Here is a 21,278-nt window from a genome sequence, read left to right on the forward strand (position 1 = left end):
TCTATGGGGCTGAGAGGATCTGGGAGGAAGAGGAAGGGCTCCTGCGCCTTTTGCCTGGGGGAGGAGGGCAAGGGGACTTATAGCAGCCTCCCCACTCATCCAAAGAAAAAACCTGGTGCCTTTCAGATGTTTGGACTCCAAGTCCCATCAGCCCCAGCCAGCCTGGCCCAGGGTCAGGCATGCTGACCCTGGGACGTTTTTCTATCTAAACATGCATAGGGTTGTGAAGCATGTCTTAAGTTTTGCCGGAGCTGGGTTTAGCTTTGGCGGCATGCGTGAAGCTATAGTGAAGAGCGCCTTTGGGCATGTACAGAGTGCTGCGGCCACAGACCAGTTCCTGGAATTCTGTATTAGCATTAGTTTATTACGTTCGTTTTAAAGCTGTTGTGATCACCATCATTATTGCTGCTGCTGCTGCTGTTGTTGTTCAGTTTTAAAATAGTTATCATTTCGTTTAATATTTTCAAAAGTTTTTCTACAGGACATGACAACAGAATAACACAATTAAAAAAGCCTCCACTTCCCCGACAACGTGAGGAATGTCATATCTCCGAAGTTAACATTGCCATAACTTTATTATTTTATTTAGTTTCCTCCCCAATGTGACAGAATAACAGAATAAAAAGATTTAAAAGTCTCCACTGTCACATTCTTATCACGAGAGACATTATAATATCTCCAAAGCCAACTTTGCCATATAACATTATTTTATTTTTGTTATACTTCTCGTTAGCATGATATTATTATTCGTTTGTTTCAAAGCTGTTGATATCATCGGCGTTGTCCCATTGTAAAATTGCTCTTATATTTCTTTGTTTTTAAAATACCCGTCTCTCTCTCCTACCCACACAAGGCCTTGTTTTCTCTCTCGTGAAGCAGGTGATCAAAAGATGGACTTGGAAAAGTTGCGTCACATGAATCAAGAGCTCCTTCGGAAGCTGAAAGCGAATCAAGAAGAATTCAAGAGCCGGGTTCAAATCAAGCTGACTTCCCAACCGCCGCGATCAGAAAAAGCCATTCCTGAGAGCAGGTGGCTCTCAGATCCCAAGCGGGGGGTATGTAGCGGAACCACTAGGCTGCGTTACCTTTGTGTGTTAAGACTCTGGGGTTAATTTCAGGTGAGGTTGTTACAAACGTACCAGTGTAGATGCTTTGGACTATCCCAAAATGAAGCCTGGAGTACGTGTAACTGAAATGTTTTCCCCACATCGTGTCGCATTTATTTATTTATTTGTTTATTTATTACATTTTTATACCGCCCAATAGCCGAAGCTCTCTGGGCGGTTCGCAATTGTAATTTAATTGTAAGGTCCTCGGGACGGGGACCCGTTGTCTTTGCTTTCCTTTTGGGAAAGCGTCTGGGCTGTAGCGGTCCCTGCATCAAAGGAGTTGGACGTCTTTCACCCTGAGAGCTGAATTCTATTTCGGAGACGCTCTGAGGAACCGCGTTTTAGCGGTGGGTGTGGCCAAAGGGGAAAAAAGGAGGAGTCAAAATAACAAAAACTACCAGTGCTATATAAACAATGTTCATGTTCCAGGAAGTGACCCAAGACCGGTTTCCCAAAGCCGTGACGGATGCCGCGATGCCCGGATCTGTGGAGGAGGGTCTCTGGAACGGCTGCCTGGGCTTCGACTCCTCCACCGAATCCAGGCACCAGTGCGAGGTGTACCATCAGGAGTACTTGCAACCCAGCATCCCCAAGGAGGAAGTGATTATTGAGCCATCGTTAGAAGCTGCCAAGTTGGCCGGAGGGTCCTACAAGATGGTGAACAGCGGCAGAGGCCCGAGGGCGCGGTCTGCGTCCACGATTCGGGCCGAGGCAAAACAGCATCGTGGTCTTGGCCTCAACGTCTCGGAGCGGGAAGGGCCAAGGACTGGAGAGGAGCCGGACGAAATGTGGGCCGCAGAGAGCGGCCGACCAACAGTCTCTGCACGGATGCCCCCGACGCCCAAATCCATCCTGCTCACTCCGCAGAACAAACAGAAAACCAAGGTGGGTGTCAGACATCGTCCGTATTTGGCTGTCCTCCGTGCAGACACAAAAAGGCGAGAAACGTTTCAAGAGGCAAATATGTTATTTGCGGAAAGCCCAACGCGTTGGGGGCCTCTTTTATTATTTTAAGGCCTTCCTCGGAGAGGGTCATGAAAACACCTGCAGAAATTCTTATAGCAAAACAAGCCGTAATTCGCTGGCGACTTGGTGCCCTGAAGGAGGCCTTAAAATGAAAAAGAAACGCGTTGGGCTTTCCACAAATAAAACCTTTGCAGCTTGAGACATTTCTTTCCTTTTAGAGTCTGCTATGGAGGTTCGCCGGCTTTTTGACCTTCTTACTGGGCCCGCTGCACGGCTTGCCCCGAGGGTCAGCAACTGGCAGCCAAAGGGCTGGATATGCCGTGGTGCTGTTCCATGGGGATTCCCGCTGTACGAAGTGGGTAGATATTTTGGCTTGCAACTCCCATCAGCTCTAGCAAGAATAGCCAGTGGTTGAGGGCTTGATGGGAGTTGTAGTCCTTGTATTTCAACTGAAAACTCTTCCTGCTGATAACCGAGTCTTAGGAACGGCATTTCAACCATTCAGGAGGGGGAAGAGAGAGAGAGACGAATTTGGGCTCCGGGCGAACCACATTTAGCGTATGGACAGGAAGTCCTACACCCAGCTTTTGTTTGCTGGGTTTTTCTGTCTCGAGCCCAAACGGTGTGACGTTTTTCTTGTTGCAGAAGGAAGCCGGCCATGTGACGTTTATGTCCGACCCCGAGGAATATACGATTCCGGCAGGTGGCTGGTCGATCCGCCCTTTCCTGGGATACGACTGGATTGCAGGTGCGAAGAAGCTCTGAGTTTCCACTTGGGGGAGCTCAGACGATGTAGCTGGGCCAGCGGGGTCTTTTTTGCATCGTGTGGTGGCCTCCAGAAATTAAGATGTAAAAAAACCACACTAAATAGAGACTCCGTGTTCAGGAGTAGAGGCCCTCACAAGGTGGCTTACCAAAATAAAACACATCAAATATCAACAGCAATGAACTATTGAGATATTAAAAGCAATAAAAACATATTCACAATAAAATAGCAATTAAAACAATAAATCCAGCAATAACAGTATTCATCGTGGGAAGGCCATGGTAAAACAAAATGTTTTTAAGGCCTTCTTGAAAGTCTGCAAGGGCGGTGCATGACGGACCTCCGATGGGAGTTTGTTCCAGAGGTTTGGGGCCACCACAGAGAAGCCCTTGTAATGTGTGGACACCCAAATGAGAAGGGCCTCTTTTTCTGATCTTGAAGTGTGGGCAGGCTGATATGTGTGAAGGCAGTCCTTCAAGTAATGCAAACGTAGGGTTGCCATACAGCCCGGAAAACTGGGAATGTCACAGTTTCCAAGCATTTCCAAAATGTCCCGGCCGGTCAGTCAAGAATCCCGGATTCCTGTTCCAGCCGGCCGGAGAAATTCCAACCTCCGAAATGGTGCCTTGAGCCTGCTCAGTGGAGCGTCAGTCTCCATATTGAAGCCTCCTCTAGTTTTTGAGAACTAGTGGAGAAATGTAATTTAGTGTCATTTTTTCCCTGTTTGTTTGCTTAAACTGTTCTTTGCCTATATTTATTTTCAGGTGTTTAAGTACTTTAGGTTGCAATCTGATGCATACTTACCTGGGAATAAGTCCTATTTAACTTAGTAAGATTTGTTTCTGAGTAGGCACACATAGGATTGCAGTGTTAGATAACTAAAACTTCGATAGCTTTCTTTCTTTCCCTAGACCTTTACATATTGCTCAGGTTTTTTTTAAAAAAAATCCTACACGCACACGCACCCAAATTGTCCCAGTTTTGTGGATTCAGAATATGGCAACCCTACGTGAACGCAAACCGTTTAAGGTGTTAAGGGTCACTTTTTCTTCCTCCAGGACTTCTGGACATGGATTCTTCCGTGTCGGAAAAACCAGAAGAATACTTTTCCGAACTGCAGGATTTCCGGCGAGTGAACAAAGATGCTTGCATCTCTGATGGAGACTTGGGGTAAGAACGAGGACGTATCGTGTGGGTGCAGCCTGGCCAGGGGGGAAGGGTGAAAAAGGGGTTGTGGATGTGTGCGGGGAGTGTGTGTTATTCTAGGAAATTATATGCCTGGTGTGTGAAATGTGGATAGGGAGACATTTTTCTCCTTCTCCCATAATACTAGCATCTCTTGAAGCTGATTGGTGGGAGATTCAGTACTTCTTCACACACAGTTAAACTATGGAACTCACTACCACAAGATGCAGTGATGGACACCAATTTGGATGGTTTAAAAGGGGGGTTGGATCAATTCCTGGAGGAGAAAGCTATCCATGGCTACTAGCCCTGATGGTTGTGTGCTAGCTCCGGTATCAGAGACAGTAGGCCTGTGTACACTAGTTGCTGGGGAACATGGGTGGGAGGGTGCTGTTGCACTTGTGTCTTGCTTGTGGGTCCCTGGTCGACAGCTGGTCAGCCTCTGTGTGGACTAAATGGACCCTTGGTTCTGATCCAGCGTCAGGGCATTTCTTATGTTCTTATCGCTTAAGGCAGGTTTGCAGGACGTCTCTCAGCCCAAGGGAGAAACTCTTGAGGGGACTGCGTTCTAGTGGTGGGTGGAGCTAAAGGCAGGGGCGGAGCCAGAAACCATCACCGTCAACAGCACCGCGTAGCTTTAACCTCTCCCTACCAGTCACGACTCCGTAGGAGAAGCAGTTCAACCTTCCGAAAAGGGGAGAGAAAATACTGCAAAAGCTTGGAAAAGCAGCTGATGATTGGTGGTTGGGTGAAAGAGGGTGGGGCCAGGAAAAGGGGGCGGGGCCTTCTGGGGAGATTCGGAGGTTCTGCACCTACGAGCCGAGAAGCTCGGATTGAGGAGGACATGTAGAGTTGGAAGGGAGTTTGGGGGTTGCGTAGCAGCCTCGCCGATTGCGCTGTGTGACGCTCCTTACGGCTGCGTTCTTGTCTCCGCAGGTTGGAGGGGCTGGGCGCCTCCCTTGGCGATCGTGAATCCGACGCGGACGCAGCTTCCCACCGGTGTACGGTCAGATTGCGACCCGTCAATTTGGCGGTTCTTAACCCGAGTTCGAATCTTCCCTTTCGCCCCCTGATGGCTTGGAGGGGTCAAGCCAGGCCCGGTGCGAAAGACCGCAGACGCGGGATTTATGGATGCGCAGAGCCTAAACATAATAAGATCTTCCGAGAGCAGATAATATTATCGGTGGTTTGAGATTATCATAAACGGTCAGGAAACGGCACCCGGAAGCAATCCATAAAACGAGAGAACAGTCAAAGGGGCATAAGGGTGGTAGTGAAATGTTCTTGTTGGATTAGCAGTTGGGGACTATTTGGCCGACGGATTTGGCCCGGAGCATTGTTTTCCCTTCCTTCTGCAAAAGAAGGAGAAGAAAAGCATCCAATGAAGTGAAAAGAAGGGAGAAACGAATTCTCAGGTTGCTGAACGTTTTATTGTAGGTTGTAAAGCCCACAGGTGCGTGAAGTGCACCCGGCCCTGTGTGCAGCGGTCTCTGGTCTTGTGTCTCCCCGCAGGTGTCTTCTGCTACCGGCTAAACAAACGCCTTTTCGCGACGCCTCTGGATCCAGAGTCTGCTTGTCCCGTCTGCAAAACTCCCCGAGTCCGGCGACCCCCAGAGACTCTGGTAGAACCAGCCTTTGTCAGGTGGGTTGTGCAGGCTTGCAAACGCTCAAGACTGGGAAATGTTCTCCTCGTTGTGGGTGAGGCCGTGCTGTTTTCCCTCTTCGTAGTTACATCGCAGATAGACTACTGCAATGTGTTCTGCCTGGGGCTGCCCTTGAAGAACGTCAGGAAGCTTCAGTTGATTCAGCCCTACAAATAATTCTACAGGAGTTATTAGCTCTTGACATAGACACCTCTGCTAGCGAAGAACGTGTCGTTTTGGTTTTTGTGGGGTTTTATATCGTTGTTCGTAGCTTTGATAAATACTTTAAATAGTAAGATCAATATTTTTGTGGCAGACTCAGACCCTGGAAAGGGTGAGGGGTATGAGAAAGAATTCTTGTCTGGCTTATGGCATTTCCCTGACCTGGTCGCCTGGAATGAATCCTTAACTCGTCGCAGGCGATCACAAGAGCGGGTTATTCTCTTGGAGCAGATAGGATTTCACCTCTATTGTGGTGAATTTCCCCAGAGGGATGGCGAGAAAACTAACGGCTTCACTCACTTTTACTGAGGATGAATTGATTCTTGGATTCGCTCGTTCCAACCTCTTTTCGGATGCTTTATATCCCGTGTAGGGTCAGCATTCCAAGATCTACGCTCCTTCCTGCCTACAAGCACAAAATCCATCGCAGGAAAAGCTACGAGCCGGCAGACAACCTGGCGTTGCCTTCGGTGAGTTTCTGGCTCGGAAACTCCACCCTTGGAGGTGGTGGCCGGCTGTCCTTTTCCCTGACTGGTTTTCTCCCCCCATTCCCCCTGGAAACTCTACCCCTCTACACAAGGATGTTTTGGATGTCAACTCCCATCAGCCCCAGCCCATACTGCCCATGCTCAGAATGCTGGGAGTTGTAGTCCAAAACATCTGGAGGGCACCAGATTGGGCAAGGCTGCTGTACATGAATCCGTCCCAACAAGCCTGGTCAGGGGTGACGCAAGCTGTAGTCTCATAGGAAGGAGGGAAGAAGGAAAAGAAGATGGAGAGAAGAAGAAGAGAAAAGAGCAGAAAAAGAGAGAAGGAAAAGCAGATGAAGGAGAAGCCGGAGAAAAATGAGGAGAGAGAAGAAGGAAAAGAATCGTAGAGTTGGAAGGGGGCCTATAAGGCTATGGAGTCCAACCCCCTGCTCAAGGCAGGAATCCACCCAGAAGATGAAGGAGAAAAGAGAGGAGGAAGAGGAAAGAAGAAGGAAAAGAAGACAGAGAGGAAGAGAAGGAGGGAGAGGAGAAGTAGAAGAGCGGAAGAGAAGAGAGAGGAGGAGAGAGAAGGCGAGAAAAGAGAGGAGATGGGTCCAGAGGCAGGAACGCTGTGCGGAATAGGGGGCAGACTCTTCTCCCTCTTCCCTCCCCATCCACTTTTCCTTGTGTGTCATGTCTTTTTTTAGCATGTAAGCCTGAGGGTAGGGACTGTCTTCTTCATTGATACGTTGTAAGCCGCGCCGAGAGCCTTTTGGCTGAGGTGCGGGATAAAAATACTCTAAATAAATAAATATAAATAAATAAACGGAGTGGGAACCTTTCCCCACAAGCCAGTGGGCTGAAGGAGAGAGGAGGGCATGCGAAGAACTGGGAGGGGTCTGGGTTGCGTGAAGGATGGGTAAGGACCGGAAGGGCTAGGGAGGGAGAGCGGGGTGAACGTGGTTTGCGTGTTTCTGTTCCCCCGTGGCATCTTCTGCCATCCTCTCTCTCTCCTCCCGCAGCACTGTCTGGCCGGCTGGGAGAACCCGCTCCCGGCCTCCGGCCCCACGCTCAGCAGCCTCGACCTCCGCGCCTCAGTGGAGCCCGCGCCCGCCGTCCGTCCCGGCCAGGTAAGGCTGCCAACAGCATCGCGCCGAGACGTTCTGGCATGTTTCTCCCAATTTCGTGCTGCTATCGTGCAGCCCCGCCCCGTGTATTTTAAAAAACCTGTCTCGTCTTTCATCTCCCCGCCCCAGAATTTCGGCTCCAGGGTATCGGGCGGAAGTAAGACCGACCGCCTCCTCGACCTCTCCCGCGGGGCGGGATTCGAACTCGGGACCCTCGCCTGGCAAAGGAGCGGCTCCAAGCTGCCGTGCAGCGGAGCGGCTTTGAAGTGAACGCGTTTTCACCTTTGGCTGAATTGAGCGCTCTCCGGCTGCGCGTTACGGATCGTCGGGACCTCTGCAAACGAGAGAGAGAGAGAGAGAGAGAGAGAGAGAAAGCTATCTAAACATGCATTATTCTATCTAAACACGCATAGGACCCTACGCTTAGTTGGCACAGCGTTGCGTGGTTCAAGAAATTGTGTGTGTGTATGAAAGAGAGAGAAGGATTCATTTTTTTCATGTTTAAAAATCCCACCTCTTTTTCCATTTCCCCTCTTTTTTACCTGCAAAGAAAAAGAACCATTAAAAAAAAACATACACCCAACGGTTTAATGTTTCAAAACACTTAATTGGGTGGGAGAAGTTTGCTCTTGTAACAAAACGTCTAATTTTAAGAAAGAATTAAAATGGTTTTTATTTATTTATTTATTTATCTGTTTGTTCGTTGCATTTATATCCTGCTTTTCCCTCCGAGGGACCAAGGTGTGTGTGTGTGTGTATACAATCCATTTTGTCCTCACAACAACCTTGTGAGGTAGGCTAGGCTGAGAGCCGGTGTCTGCCTCAAATTCACCCAGTGAACTTCACCCGCTGACTCTCGAACTCAGGGGAGTAGAATTCTGATCTCCTGTCCAGCCCTCTAACCGCTATGCAACGCTGTCTCGCTCACCACTTGTTTTGACTCCCCGATCTCCAGAAAGTTGTGTCTTGAACACAGGCAAGGTTCCTGCGGGGGTCTAAAAACTGCTTTGGGGACATGATCTTGTCAAGGAGGACATTTTAAATCGCAGTAATACGTGAAGAGTGGTGCCACGGCAAGAAGTCCCTGCTGCCCTCGAAGTTTGGGTCGGGTCTCTCCTGAACACAGAGCCCATGTCTGGAATAAGGTAACGAAAAGGCCTCCTCCAACTTGGAGTCCTGATTTTTTGGACTATTTATTTGATTTCTACCCTGTCTTTCTACCCAAAAAATGACACTCATGGTGGCTTGCAAAAACCATTTAAAATAGATTAAACTATGAAACACATTAAAATAACTATAAAAATGTTACAATTACGGAATAAAAACCACCATGTTTCGCTGAAACTACAGCTCAAAACGGGACCAAATTCCTTTCTCTTAGAACAAGGTCACAGATGAAGTTAAGCCGTTCTGAGTTGGCTCAAACTTTGTATCTGCTTGAATTTTGGCTTGGCTTTTTTGAAGGAGTCTGAACTGTCTATTGTTATGGCCTGCAGTCTGGAAATAAAGTACACCCACTCCCATCTTCCCCAGCCAGCTTGGACAGTGGTCCTCAGGGCGTGTGGTAGGATCCGAAACGTCTGGCGACGGATGTCAGGGAGCGAAGGCAAAGGATGCTGCAGACGCTCTCTGGCTGTTCATTGGCTGCATCCTGGTTGCCACGGCAGCATGTACGCAACCTCCCTTCCTTGTGGTCCTCCGGTGGTTCTCTTTGAAACAGGCACCTGCGATACGAACCCGGATCTTTCTACAGACGGGAGATGCTGTTGCTTCTCAGTTCTGAACTCTGGCTACTGGGATACGTCAATAGCGCTAGTATGCGCCCGGGTACCGGTAAACCTCTTCAGCTTTTGGGATCTGAACTTAGACGCATCCTCTATAGCTCCACTGCTTTTACTAGGAGTCTTTTAACGAGTAAAAGGAATTGAATTCCGCATTCCTTTCATAGAATCATAGAATAGTAGAGCTGGAAGGGGCCTACAAGGCCATCTAGTCCAGCCCCCTGCTCAGTGCAGGAATCCACCCTAAAGTATCCCCAACAGATGCTTGTCCAGCTGCCTCTTGAAGGCCTCGAGTGTGGGAGAGCCCACAACCTCCCTAGGTAACTGGTTCCATTGTCGAACTGCTCTAACAGTCAGGAAGTTTTTCCTGGTGTCCAGCTGGCTTTCTGTCACTTGAGCCCGTTATTCAGTGTCCTGCACTCTGGGAGGATCGAGAAGAGATCCTGGCCCTCCTCTGTGTGACAACCTTTCAAGTATTTGAAGAGTGCTCTCATGTCTCCCCTCAATCTTCTCTTCTCCAGGCTAAACATGCCCAGTTCTTTCAGTCTCTCTTCATAGGGCTTTGTTTCCAGACCCCGGATAATCCTAGTTGTGAAAGCTCTTATTTTAGCTTAAAAGTTCTGTCTGCCAGTAGCAGTAATGGCTGTAACCGGCAGAATTCCTCTGAAGCTCTGCTCAGGGTTGGTTATGACCATCAGACCTGTCCTTCCAGCTGTGTCTTGGCCCTCCACTTGGCACGGCTGACCCAAAATGGGTTGTGTGTGCGTTTTCAGTCAATTGCTGAGCAATTGCGTCCTTCTTACACACACACACACACACACACACACACACACGGGACCACTAAATAGAATCCTGTGCTTTTTTACTCAGACGTTACTCATGCTGTGTTTAGTAGAGATTTCTCCAACGGAAGATGGGCGCCGACCTTTAAATAGCCGTCCTTTTTGTTTTGTTTTTTAATTTATATCAGGGATGCAGAACCTGCGGCCCGTGGGCCAAATGCGCCTTGCTTTGAGGGGCCAGTCTGGGGCTCCCGAGAGCCACGCCCAGCTGCCGTTGCTCCTCCTCTTTCTCATCATGGCTGCCACTTCCTTGCTTGGCACGCCGAGAGCCAGGGACAAAGGGAGCCGGGGCGTCTCCTGCTCCTCCTCCTCGTCTGGGTCTGAGCGAGAGCCAGGTGGAACAAGAAGGTTGCAATGGTGAAGAGGAGGAGGTTCAGGGGCATTGCTCAGTGGGCCCTCGGCAATTGCCCGAGCGTACCTACCTTTGACCCTGCCTGCACTGCCTCAGCTCCCGACGTTTTTCTCTCGCTGCCTGCAGGGGAAACGAACGTCCACTGGAACAGCTGGCAGCCCTGGGTGTGCATGTGCGAGTTGCACAAGCAGGCCCGGATCCGGCACTTTGTGGTGTGGACCGAGAACATCACCTTGAACATGAAGACCTCGGAGTTTTGGCAGGAGAAAGCCTGTTCCTCGTCCGACTGCTTCGTGTGCACCCCGGACGAGTGCCCAGAGGGTGGGGCAGAGAGGTCCGGCTTCGTCCCGCAGTTCAGGGGCCTCTCGTCCTCCGAGCCCCACGACGTCGCGATCCCCCTCCCGCCCCACCTGGACTTTCCAACGTACGACAGCCTCCCCGTCGTGGACGATACTGGAGACAAATAGGAGGCGTAGAACATGGTGCGTTAGCGATCAAGGACTCAACCTCATCCCAGCCTGGCCTTTTGCTGTGTCGGGCTCCAGCTCCCATCATCCACAGCCACTGTGGATGATGGGAGTTGTGGTCCAAAAGGCCAGCGGGCGACAAAGTGGGGAAGCCCATTTTAGGCCTCTCCTGTGCCCCTTCTAGGCATTTATTAACGCCTCCGACTCACAAGCGGACGCTAACGAAACGCCGTTGCGGAAAAGCGTAACGAAGTAGGCGGGAGAATTTGTGGCGGCGATCCAGGGGGGAGAACGTGGATCCCTTCCTTGCGCACCGCTCCGGTCTCCCAGGGGCTATGTCGCGGCGGCTCAAGCTTGCGTTATATTCAAGTTGAAGTGGTTCAATTAAATTCAAAGTTAAAGGATGCTGAATTGCTCGCTTTCGTTATCGTGGCATTTCTGGTCAGTGTTCAAGCCAGGATTTTTGCTGATGGGTGTTATGCGGTGGAGGAGAGTTCCACCGGCCAGCCGCAGGTAACATCTTTCAGTTTAGGGTGGTGTGTGTGACCTTTTAGAGATGCGTTGTAGCGGATAACAAAAGCCATGATAGCAGAGGAGGAAGAAGACGCTCTTGTTTGGGAAGATGGCGATGCACTGTTATTTTATTTATTATTGCTTTGAAGTATTTTTATCCCACTCCCCCGTCCGAAAATGCTACCAGAACAGTTGACATGCAATCATGTCAAGACAACCCTGGTCTGCTTAGAAAATAATAATAATAATAATAATAATAATAATAATAATAATAATAATAATAATAATAATAATATAAAGGCATGGCACACAAGGAAAAGGAACTGCAGAGGGAAGAGGAAAAAATGAAGGAGCCTTTCTGCAGGGCTGTTGGAACAGCTCTGTTTACCATCTCATCTCTAACTGAGGCAGGCCATGCTGTTTCCTGTGCCTGCTGCTGTCTCTTACAACATTTCTGTCCTGTTTCCACCCTCAAGGGACTCAGGGTGGTATAGCGGGGCTTTCCCACATTAATATTCACAACAGTCCTATAAGGTAGGAGTGGGGAGTGAGCTATGTAGAGATTTGAACCTGGATAAAAGGATTCCCCCCCCCCCAATCCTATGTGTGTGTGTCAGGGACTGTAGGAACAGGGCAGGGCGTGGGGATGGAGTATTGCTGTTAGGGCTACATAGATATCGGCACGCAGGTCTGAAAGTGCGAAATGGTTACATAGGTGTGCGCAAGGGGGGTGCCGGGTGTCCCCAGGCACACCCTAATGTTTCAAGCAATATGCATCTCTTCCATCTTCCTCTCACCTGCAACGGCCCGCCCACAGTCAGAGAAGCCAAACGCATAGTAGGGCATCTACAGTGTTTAATAAATGAATTTTTAAAATGCCCTTTATGATTGAGTATTCAATAAATGTTCACCTTTTAAAAAAAAATTCCCGGGGCGCACACTCTAATGAAATGTGCTGCGGGCGCCTATGAATGGTTATAATAAAGACGGAGGCTTTTCACAGTGGTACAGACTGGCCATGCAGGATCGGGGGGGGGGGGGGTAATTGATTGGATATGAATATGGTACAGTCTCAGCAGAAGACATAATGTGCAACCATTACAGATCCCCCCTTTGCATTTGGTGAAGTAACATGAGAATGTGAAAGTAACCAATAAAAACATTATTATTATTATTATTATTATTATTATTATTATGGCACGCCTTTGTTGTATAAACTGGTCTTTTGATGGAAGGAGTTAAGAGCTGATGGTGTTGTTTGCTGCTATTGTGTTTTTAATTTGTTCTTAATGGAAGACTGGGTTTTTAATCTGGATTTTATTGAGCGCTGTTATTTGGGGGTGGAGGGCGGAAAGGCGGGATAGAAAGGAAAATCAATACATTTTAATTCAGAAGCCTTTGGGGAGGTATTCCGGGCAATGGGCTGGAGTGTTAAGATGTGGTGACCTGCAAAGAGTGAGCAAAACCACGCGAGTGTTTGGCAATACCACTAAAACTGCTCCAAACCAGGCGAAATGTGAATCAGAGAAGGATTTTTTTTTAAAAAAAAAAAAAATGATGCCAGGTGCGGATAAGAGATAAACTCATTTGCCCCGTGTGGCTTCCTTGAAAAGGCTGATTGAAAGCAAAAAGGACAGGCATTTGTCAGGTATCAAGGAGTCATTTTTCATCAACGATTCCAAGCTGTGTTTCAGCTAAATAATTCTGGATAGTTTTTAACCCGTGGTCTTTTCTTCTCTGTCTCACTTTCAATCAAACCGATGTGGGTTTTCATGTTAGCCTCATAGCCAGAAATGGGAGCTAAAGAGATTCTGGGTATATGTGTGAATGTTTCGGGGAAAGGGAGGGATAAGAAAATACGAAGGTGGATCAAACCAAGAACCCATCTGATTTATTTTCTGTATTTTTACCTGGCTCCTCAGCCAAAATAACCTTCCAGGACAGCTTGCAAAACGTAATAATAATCAGACAGTCCCTGCCTGCAGGCGTACAGTCTAAAAGACACAGCATAAAAGGAAAAGGGCTTGGGAGGGAGAAGGAAAATAGCAGATCGTTTCAAAGTTCTTATAGGCGTTCTTTCCTGCAGGCGAGGGCAAAACAACCCTCCTGCCAGGCTCATCTCATCCTTGTCAGATGTTCTTCCTGGCATGCAGGGTGGGGTGTGCGTGCAGCATACCAGTGGCCCTTGAGATGCTAAAATTTAGCCTCCTGCTTCCTGCAGTGGCTAGCCAGAGTCCTCAAGCACGACTTGTAGACAACTGCCCTTTAATGCTGGATTTCCTCTGCTACTCAAAGATACGTTGTTTTTCAACACAGAGGTTCCGTGTCCTTTTAATGGCAAACTCAGCCAGTGAGTGCCGATAGAATTTTAGCTGGAATGGGACCACCGAGAAACGAGAAAGGCCTCTCTGTGCACTTGAGGGCACCCTGCAATTTGCAGAAGTGGAGCCAGGCTTTAGAGGGGAAATCTAAGGGGGCAAACTCCGAACCTTGCCTCCACCGCCGCCCCATAACTCAATAAGAATATGCAGTGTCTGTTATTGTGGGGGAGAAAAATGGGGAAGTGTGTTGTGAGGGAAGCTTCAGAACATAGAAGGAGTTGAGTGAAAGATCCCAAAATCTGGGCCTGAATTTGCCCTTTGTCAAGGAATTGAAGCGAGATACTTAATCTGTATACACGAGTTCATAGGGTGCCCATAAACTGTTCTGTTTGAAAATATAACTTCGTTGGGGGGAAATCTTGATGTCTTTAGGACTCTTAGCAGTCTGACTCCATCCCAGTTAACTTTGCAGCAGGGCAGCTGAAGAGTGAACCGAGGGTTTAAACAAAATGGTAAAAGTACGAGTCTCTCGCCACGGACTCTGTGTCCGAAGATGAGACCATGCAGAGGCGGACCTCTGATTAAAATCTGAGCAGTTGGAGAGATTCCTGCGCTTTCCCCTCCAGATGTATTGAGCGGTACGTTTGATCATCCTAGTCCTCACTGATCTCAAGAAAGGGCTGATTGATATAGGAAGGCAGAAAGCTGCCTTCTACGGAGCACATCTGCTCGGTCTATTCTGAACTTGGGGTCCTCCGCAGGAAAGGGTAACGTTCTGTTGCTGGGCTGTCAATCCGTAAGCTGAACACGAACCCGATGAAATTTTTGATGTGGTATGGAGATAAGGAATGAACTCACTGGCCTCCCTTTTGATAAGGGAGTCAGACCGAAAGCGCAACGGACGGGAGATGTTTTGGTCTTGCAGTCATTTTTCGACAATTTACTGCAGTTGCTTTCATTTTAGGACAAACGTTTTGACCAAATAATTCTCGGTCGTCCCCACTTACCTCTTGCCCTTTTGTTCAAAAAGCAGTGGGGCCGTGTGAGGGCAGAGAGCACGGCATTCTATGTGCTGAATTGCCCCTGAATTGCCCCTGTTCGCATTCTCAAGAAAACCGCTTAAGTTTCAAGTCCTTATGAACGTGAGGATAAATTGGGCCAAGGAGGTGATTAATGCCTCTCTACGAGAGGGAGTGGTCCCAGACCGTCTGAAAGAGGCGGTAGTGAGACCACTCCTGAAGAAATCTTCCTTGGACCCGGAAAATCTTAGTAATTACAAGCCGGTAGCAAATGTCCCATTCCTGGACAAGGTCCTTGAGCGGGTGGTGGCGGGCCAGCTCCAGACACTCTTGGATCAGACTGATTGTCTGGATCCATTTCAGTCGGGCTTCAGGCCTGGTTTTGGCACGGAAACAGCCTTGGTCGCCCTGTATGATGACCTCTGTCGGGAGAAAGACAGGAGAGGGAGTGTGACTCTGTTGATTCTCCTCGACCTCTCAGCGGCTTTTGATACCATTGACCATGGTATCCTTCTGGGACGACTCGCTGGGAGTGGGAGGTACTGCTCTGTAGTGGTTCCGCTCTTATTTGGCGGGTCGGATACAGAAGATGGTGCTTGGGGAACATTACTCGGCCCCGTGGACTCTCAAGTATGGGGTCCCGCAGGGGTTGGTTTTGTCCCCCATGTTGTTTAATATTTACATGAAGCCGCTGGGGGCGGTCATCCGGAGCTTTGGAGTGCGCTGTCATCAGTATGCTGACAACACGCAGCTCTATTTCTCCTTTTCATCTTCAGCAGGAGAGGCTGTGGATGTGTTGAACCGGTGCCTGGCTGCGACAATGGACTGGATGAGGGCTAATAAACTGAGACTCAATCCAGACAAGACTGAGATGCTGTTAGGAGGTGATTCCGCTGACAGGATGGGGGGTGTTCTACCGGTTCTGGATGGGATTGCACTCACCCTGAAGGAGCAGGTTCGTAGCTTGGGGGTTCTTTTAGACCCATCATTGTCACTTGAGGCTCAGGTGACCTCAGTGGCATGGAGTGCCTTTTACAAACTCCGGTTGGTGGCCCAGCTACGCCCCTATCTAGACAGGGATAACCTGGCTTCAGTTGTCCATGCTCTGGTAACCTCCAAGTTAGATTACTGCAATGCACTCTACGTAGGGCTGCCTTTGAAGACGGTTCGGAAGCTGCAGCTTGTACAAAATGCTCCGGCCAGATTGATTTCAGGAACCAGAAGGCTCGACCATATAACACCTGCTCTGGTCCGCTTGCACGGGCTGCCTGTATGTTTCCGAGCCCAATTCAAGGTGCTGGTTTTGACCTATAAAGCCTTACACGGCTTGGGAACACAATACCTGACGGAACACCTCTCCCGTCATGAATATACCCGGTCACTACGTTCAACATCTAAGGTCCTCCTCTGGGTGCCTACTCCGAGAGAGGCTCGGAGTGTGGCAACGAGGGACAGGGCCTTTTCGGTGGTGGCCCCCAGACTATGGAATGATCTCCCTGACGAGGCTCGCCTGGCACCAACGCTGCTATCTTTCCAGCACCAGGTTAAGACTTTCCTCTTTGCCCAGGCATATGGCGGCACATCTTAATCACCCACATGTTTAGGGTTTTTTTTAATGGTTTTTAATGCTTTATGTGTGTATGTTCTGTGTTTTAGAATTTTAAATTTTATATACTCATTTTTATCTTAATTTTAGAATTTCTGTAAACCGCCCAGAGAGCCCTGGCTGTGGGAGCAGTATATAAGTGATAAATAAAATAAACTTAAAAACACATGAATGATGCAGACGCAAATGTTGTCTAGGAATGGAACTGCACAGAAAAACTTGTTCTTGCCACTGCCACAGACATGGGGAACTTTTGTTCCCCATGCCACTGCCACAGACATGGGGAACTTTTATACGCCCCATGGGGCGTATAAGGCCCACAGGAGTTCCAAATCTTGCCTGCCAGTTTCTTCCCTAATGCCCCCTTTCTCCCTAGCAGAACTCAAATAAAGTATGCTAACTATGCAAATTTGCTGAATTGATGCCAGGCTTCACGTTTTCCTAGTGCAGAACATGACTTTTTTTTTTTTTTTTTTAATTAAATGTGTCTTGCACCCTTGACAAATCTTTCAAACCTGATCTCAAGAAAGTTTGCTGTAGAAACAAATAGAAACAACCTACCTCACAGGGTCATTGTGAGGATTAAAATGTGTGAGCTCTTTGGAGAAAAGGCAGTCCACCGGTATAATCAAATCCATCAGTCCCCAATCAAGTATAAAGTTCTTTGGACAAGCCCCTTAAAAACTGGCTACATGAACGGTCTATTTGATATATTTCCTGCCATTTTTGCTGTAGTTAATACTTATTTATTTTACATTTATATACCGTCCCATATCTGAAGCTGACTGGGTGTTTTACAAAGATTAAAACCATTGAACATTTAAAAAGTAATAGACAAAGTTTTAAAGCCATAGAAAGCATAAAAACAGACTACATTTTAATGGTTTTGACTGTATGTTATATTGGGATCTTTTTATTAAATGCTGTATACCGCCCAGGTATTATAAAGGGCAGTATAAAGTATTTTAACAAACAAAAGAATATTAATAAGAGCAATAATAATTAACGATTACTTAGTATGCAATGCTATGCATGTTTAAACAGAAAAAAGTCCTATCACTTGGCTGGCTGGGGAATGCTGGGGTTTTTTCCCCTGTCAAACATGTATAAGATTGTAGGTTTGTTAGATTTATATCCTACACCTTCAGTAAAAACGCTCTCAGGAAATGTTCTCACACATTATGAAATGCAAAGTCAGATAGCACCACTTAAAAAAATACTTTCATTAATAAAATTAATAATAATTTCATTAATAAAATGAAAACTATTAATAACAATGCATAGTATTAATTTTACACCACATGCCTTCAACATGAATGCCCACGGGCCACGTTTTGTTCTTACACATTACAAAACAGAGAGTCATATAGCTGCAGCACCATTTTTAAAAACTGCCCACCTCTTACAGAAAAGGGCACCCAAACTCTTTCATTTCTATAGTTGTACAGCAGTATCTTTTTTTCAGCCTAGCAAGTTCTGAGATAAAGAAAAGTTTGTCTGACAATAGACTATCGACTGACCAGGAACAGAAAATATATTTTTTTAAAAAATCTCGTTCTTATGCTTTCAAGAGCAACTTTATCTGCAGAAATGTAAAGAAACTTAACATTTCAATAAACTTTCAGAGCAACTTTATCTGCTGCAGAAATCAGCAGATGACATCTTGGCAAGCCAGAGAGATGCAGCCCTTCAGTTTTTTCTCAGCTTGGCGACCTGGAGACATGTGGGACTCCAACTCCCATTATCCTCAGTTGACTGCCTGGGGATAATGGGAGTTGTATTCCAACATGGGCCCAACCTAGTATTCTTTAGATGTGTTGGTACAGTTACTCCTATCATCCCTGGCTGACTGGGTGGGGGATAATGGGAATTGTAGTCCGATGCGACCAACAAGCGGGCACCTACAGGTCCCATCATCCCCAGCTAACTGGGGCAGGCTGCTGAGCCACTGTGTGCAGCTATTTAAAAACGGGGGCAAAGGGCAGATTTTACAAGCTGGCCGCCACCCTAATTCGGGCGATGTTTCTTTTTTGTGTGCCCATTCCACAGAAGGCCAACTGAGGCAGCTAACGGGAAAGGCAGAAAGGAGGAGTCGGAGGAGGTGGGTGGCCGGGTGCAGGAAACCGCGTTCTTCCAGGCAAGAGTGGCCGCAGCTGGGCCGGCTTGCAGTTCTCCTGTTTTGATTCGTCGGGGCTTTTTTTTTTTTTTTTTTGGTTGGCCTGCCTTTTGCGCGCTGGCCCCTCGGGGCGGAGCGCCGCGGTTCGCCGCAACCCCCGCGGGGGCCGGGTCTTCCCAGCCAGAGCCTGGCGTGCTCGGAGCGGCCGGCCGCACTTCGCGCCTCCTCGCTGGGTGGCTTGCGCGCGCGCTCTTGGCGAGGCTCTTGGCGAGGCTGCGGGCGCTCTTGGCGAGGCTGCGGGCGCATTTGGAGAGGCTCCGGGCGCTTTTGGCGAGGCTGCGGGCGCATTTGGAGAGGCTGCGGGCGCTCTTGGAGAGGCTGGGCGCGCCGCGCGTCTTCCTTGCTCGCCGGCCGGGCCGGGGCTCGGGCTGCCCTGCCCCGCGTCTCTGCGGGAGAGGCGACGGCCAGGCGCATGATGGGCACCGGCTGGAGCCCGTCGCCGGCGCTGCTGCTGCCGCTGTTCCTGGTGGGGCTCCCGAGGAGCGCCGCGGCGCCGTCCCAGGTGAGTTTGGCGAGGAGGCACGTGGGGCTGGGGGCGCCCAGAGAGCGGCCTTCGCCTCGGCTGGTGCCCAGGGCAGCCGCTTCTCCTGCCAAGGTTTGCCCCTGCCTTCGCGTGCGGACGGTTCCCCCGAGCTCAATTCCCGCCGCCATCTGGGGTGGGGTGGGGTGGGGTGTTGTACTACACCACCCATCATCCCCACCCGGTCTCCTGGAGATAATGGGTGGTGTAGTACAACCCCGTGAGACGGCGCTGTCGGACTTCGACTTTAGGGTGGATTCCTGCATTGAGCAGGGGGTTGGACTCGATGGCCTTGTAGGTCCCTTCCAACTCTGCTATTCTATGATTCTATGACTCCCATTGTCCACAGCCCTTCAGCTGAGAGTAATGGTGTGCTGTCCAAGTTGCCTTGTAAGATAACTAACCTAATGCCCAGCCAAGCAGCCAGCTGGGGATGATGGTTTGTAGTCCAGCGCATCTGGAGGGTACCAGATTTGAGGTATTTCAACTCCCATTGTCCACAACCAGCCAGCTGGGGATGATGGTATATAGTTAAACAAATCTGGAAGGTGCCAGGTTCCGTGTACTGCAACTCCCATTCTCCACAGCCAGTCAGCTAGGGATGGGGGTGTATAGTCCAGATGTGTTGGGACTACACATTATCATCTCTAGCTGACATAAGACCATTGTGGGATACTAAACTCACCTTTTCATCTAAATGAGTATTTCACACCTATGAATTTCAGAAGCGGCACAAAAAAAAAAAAACATTTTTAAACTATAAAAAAAAACCAGTACATGGAATCCATCGTATCTGCATATCCATCAGGTACCGCACCAGGAAGGCTTGCATAAGCAGATGCAATTAGATGGTAACGAGATGTTGAAGAAACATCGAACCATAGTTGGAAGAAACCTTATGAATGTATTATGTATTTATTTACAGTATTTTTACCCTCCCAAAAGGCTCCCAGGGTGGCTTATGAAAATTAATAAGGGGACAATCCCTGCCTGCAGCATTTCCATCTAAAAGACACAGCATGAAAGGAAAAACAATTAGGAGGGAGAAGGGGGAAAAAGGCCAGACTCAGGTACCAGGGCTTCATTTCAAAGACTGAGGTGGGGTACATGAAAGCACTGTTAGAATACTTGAAGAGCTACCACATAGAAGGGCAGGGACAGTAGCTCAGTGACAGAGCCCCTGATTTGTACGCAGAAGGTCTCGGGTTCGATTCCTGGCATTTCCAGGTAGGGCTGGAAAAACTCCTTCCTTAAACCCTGGAGATCCGTTGCTGCCAGTCAGTGTCGACAGTACTGTGTTCTTATGTTAAGGGGACAAACACATCTTTTCACCGGCCATCCCAGAGGGCAAGACAAGATCAGGAGTGTAGATTTTGGTGGAACATTAGGAGAAATGTCAATGGCTTCCTAGAGGGATGTGTGAGCTTTTTCTTGCTGGAAGTCCTCAACCAGTGGCTGGGTGGCCATCAGTTGGTGATGCTCTAGCTTGGGATCTGGGTTCTAGTCCCCCTCACGCATAAAGCTCACTGGATGAATTTGGATCAGTCTCTGACTTTCAGCCTAACCTACCTCACAGGGTTGTTGTAAGAATAAAATTGGAGGGCAGGAGGAGTGTATAAGCCACCTTGGGCCTTTTGCAAGAAAAAAAAAGGCAGGGTATGAATATAATAAATAAATTATTTTAAACAATGAGCTGGGGAATAGATTTCTTGGCTGGTTGATTTTATAAAATCAGTCATCGAGGCAATCTATTCCCCGGCTTTTAACTGCTGTCTGAAACACAAGGAACTGTTATTGCTCAGTTTCTCAGATGTGGTTGTGGGTTTCTGGAGATAACGGTGTCTGGTGGGGTGGGGAAACCCTGTTTCGAGTTCAGGGGCTTATCAGAAGAGCAAGGAGGGCCCCTTCTCTGTCAGCTGGCCTATTCGGTTCGTGAAGCAGCCGTCTCCAAGCCCATTGCTGTATTATGCAGACCCCCTTTTCTGACCTGGGACACTCATCTCTAGCAAACCGAACGGTCTGAGTCAGCATTGCAGGGTTTCAGGTGCCCTCAAAAGGAGACTCGTGCGTGAGTCATTTTTGGGGTTGAATGAGAAAAGGAAAGCGCACGAAAGGGGGGGGGGGGCGTTTCCTGAGCAGAAAGCGCTCCTGACCATGTGCAAACCTCAGGCCGGTGAGGGTGAGTTAGTGCAG

General features: G+C 48.6%; 1 protein-coding gene across 1 annotated transcript; it reads left to right on the top strand.

Annotated features, from left to right (window-relative positions):
- The first annotated feature begins 879 nt into the window (after positions 1-879).
- MIIP (migration and invasion inhibitory protein) lies at positions 880-7,999 on the top strand. Its single transcript, XM_063145208.1, has 9 exons — positions 880-1,055; positions 1,539-1,994; positions 2,721-2,823; positions 3,900-4,011; positions 4,963-5,027; positions 5,539-5,668; positions 6,265-6,361; positions 7,384-7,491; positions 7,618-7,999. Exons 1-9 carry the CDS (start codon positions 891-893, stop codon positions 7,756-7,758), a joined length of 1,377 nt encoding a protein of 458 aa, XP_063001278.1. The 5' UTR covers positions 880-890; the 3' UTR covers positions 7,759-7,999.
- The last annotated feature ends 13,279 nt before the right edge of the window (positions 8,000-21,278 follow it).

Source organism: Elgaria multicarinata, chromosome 20, assembly GCF_023053635.1.
Source record: "Elgaria multicarinata webbii isolate HBS135686 ecotype San Diego chromosome 20, rElgMul1.1.pri, whole genome shotgun sequence".
Taxonomy (NCBI): domain Eukaryota; kingdom Metazoa; phylum Chordata; class Lepidosauria; order Squamata; family Anguidae; genus Elgaria; species Elgaria multicarinata.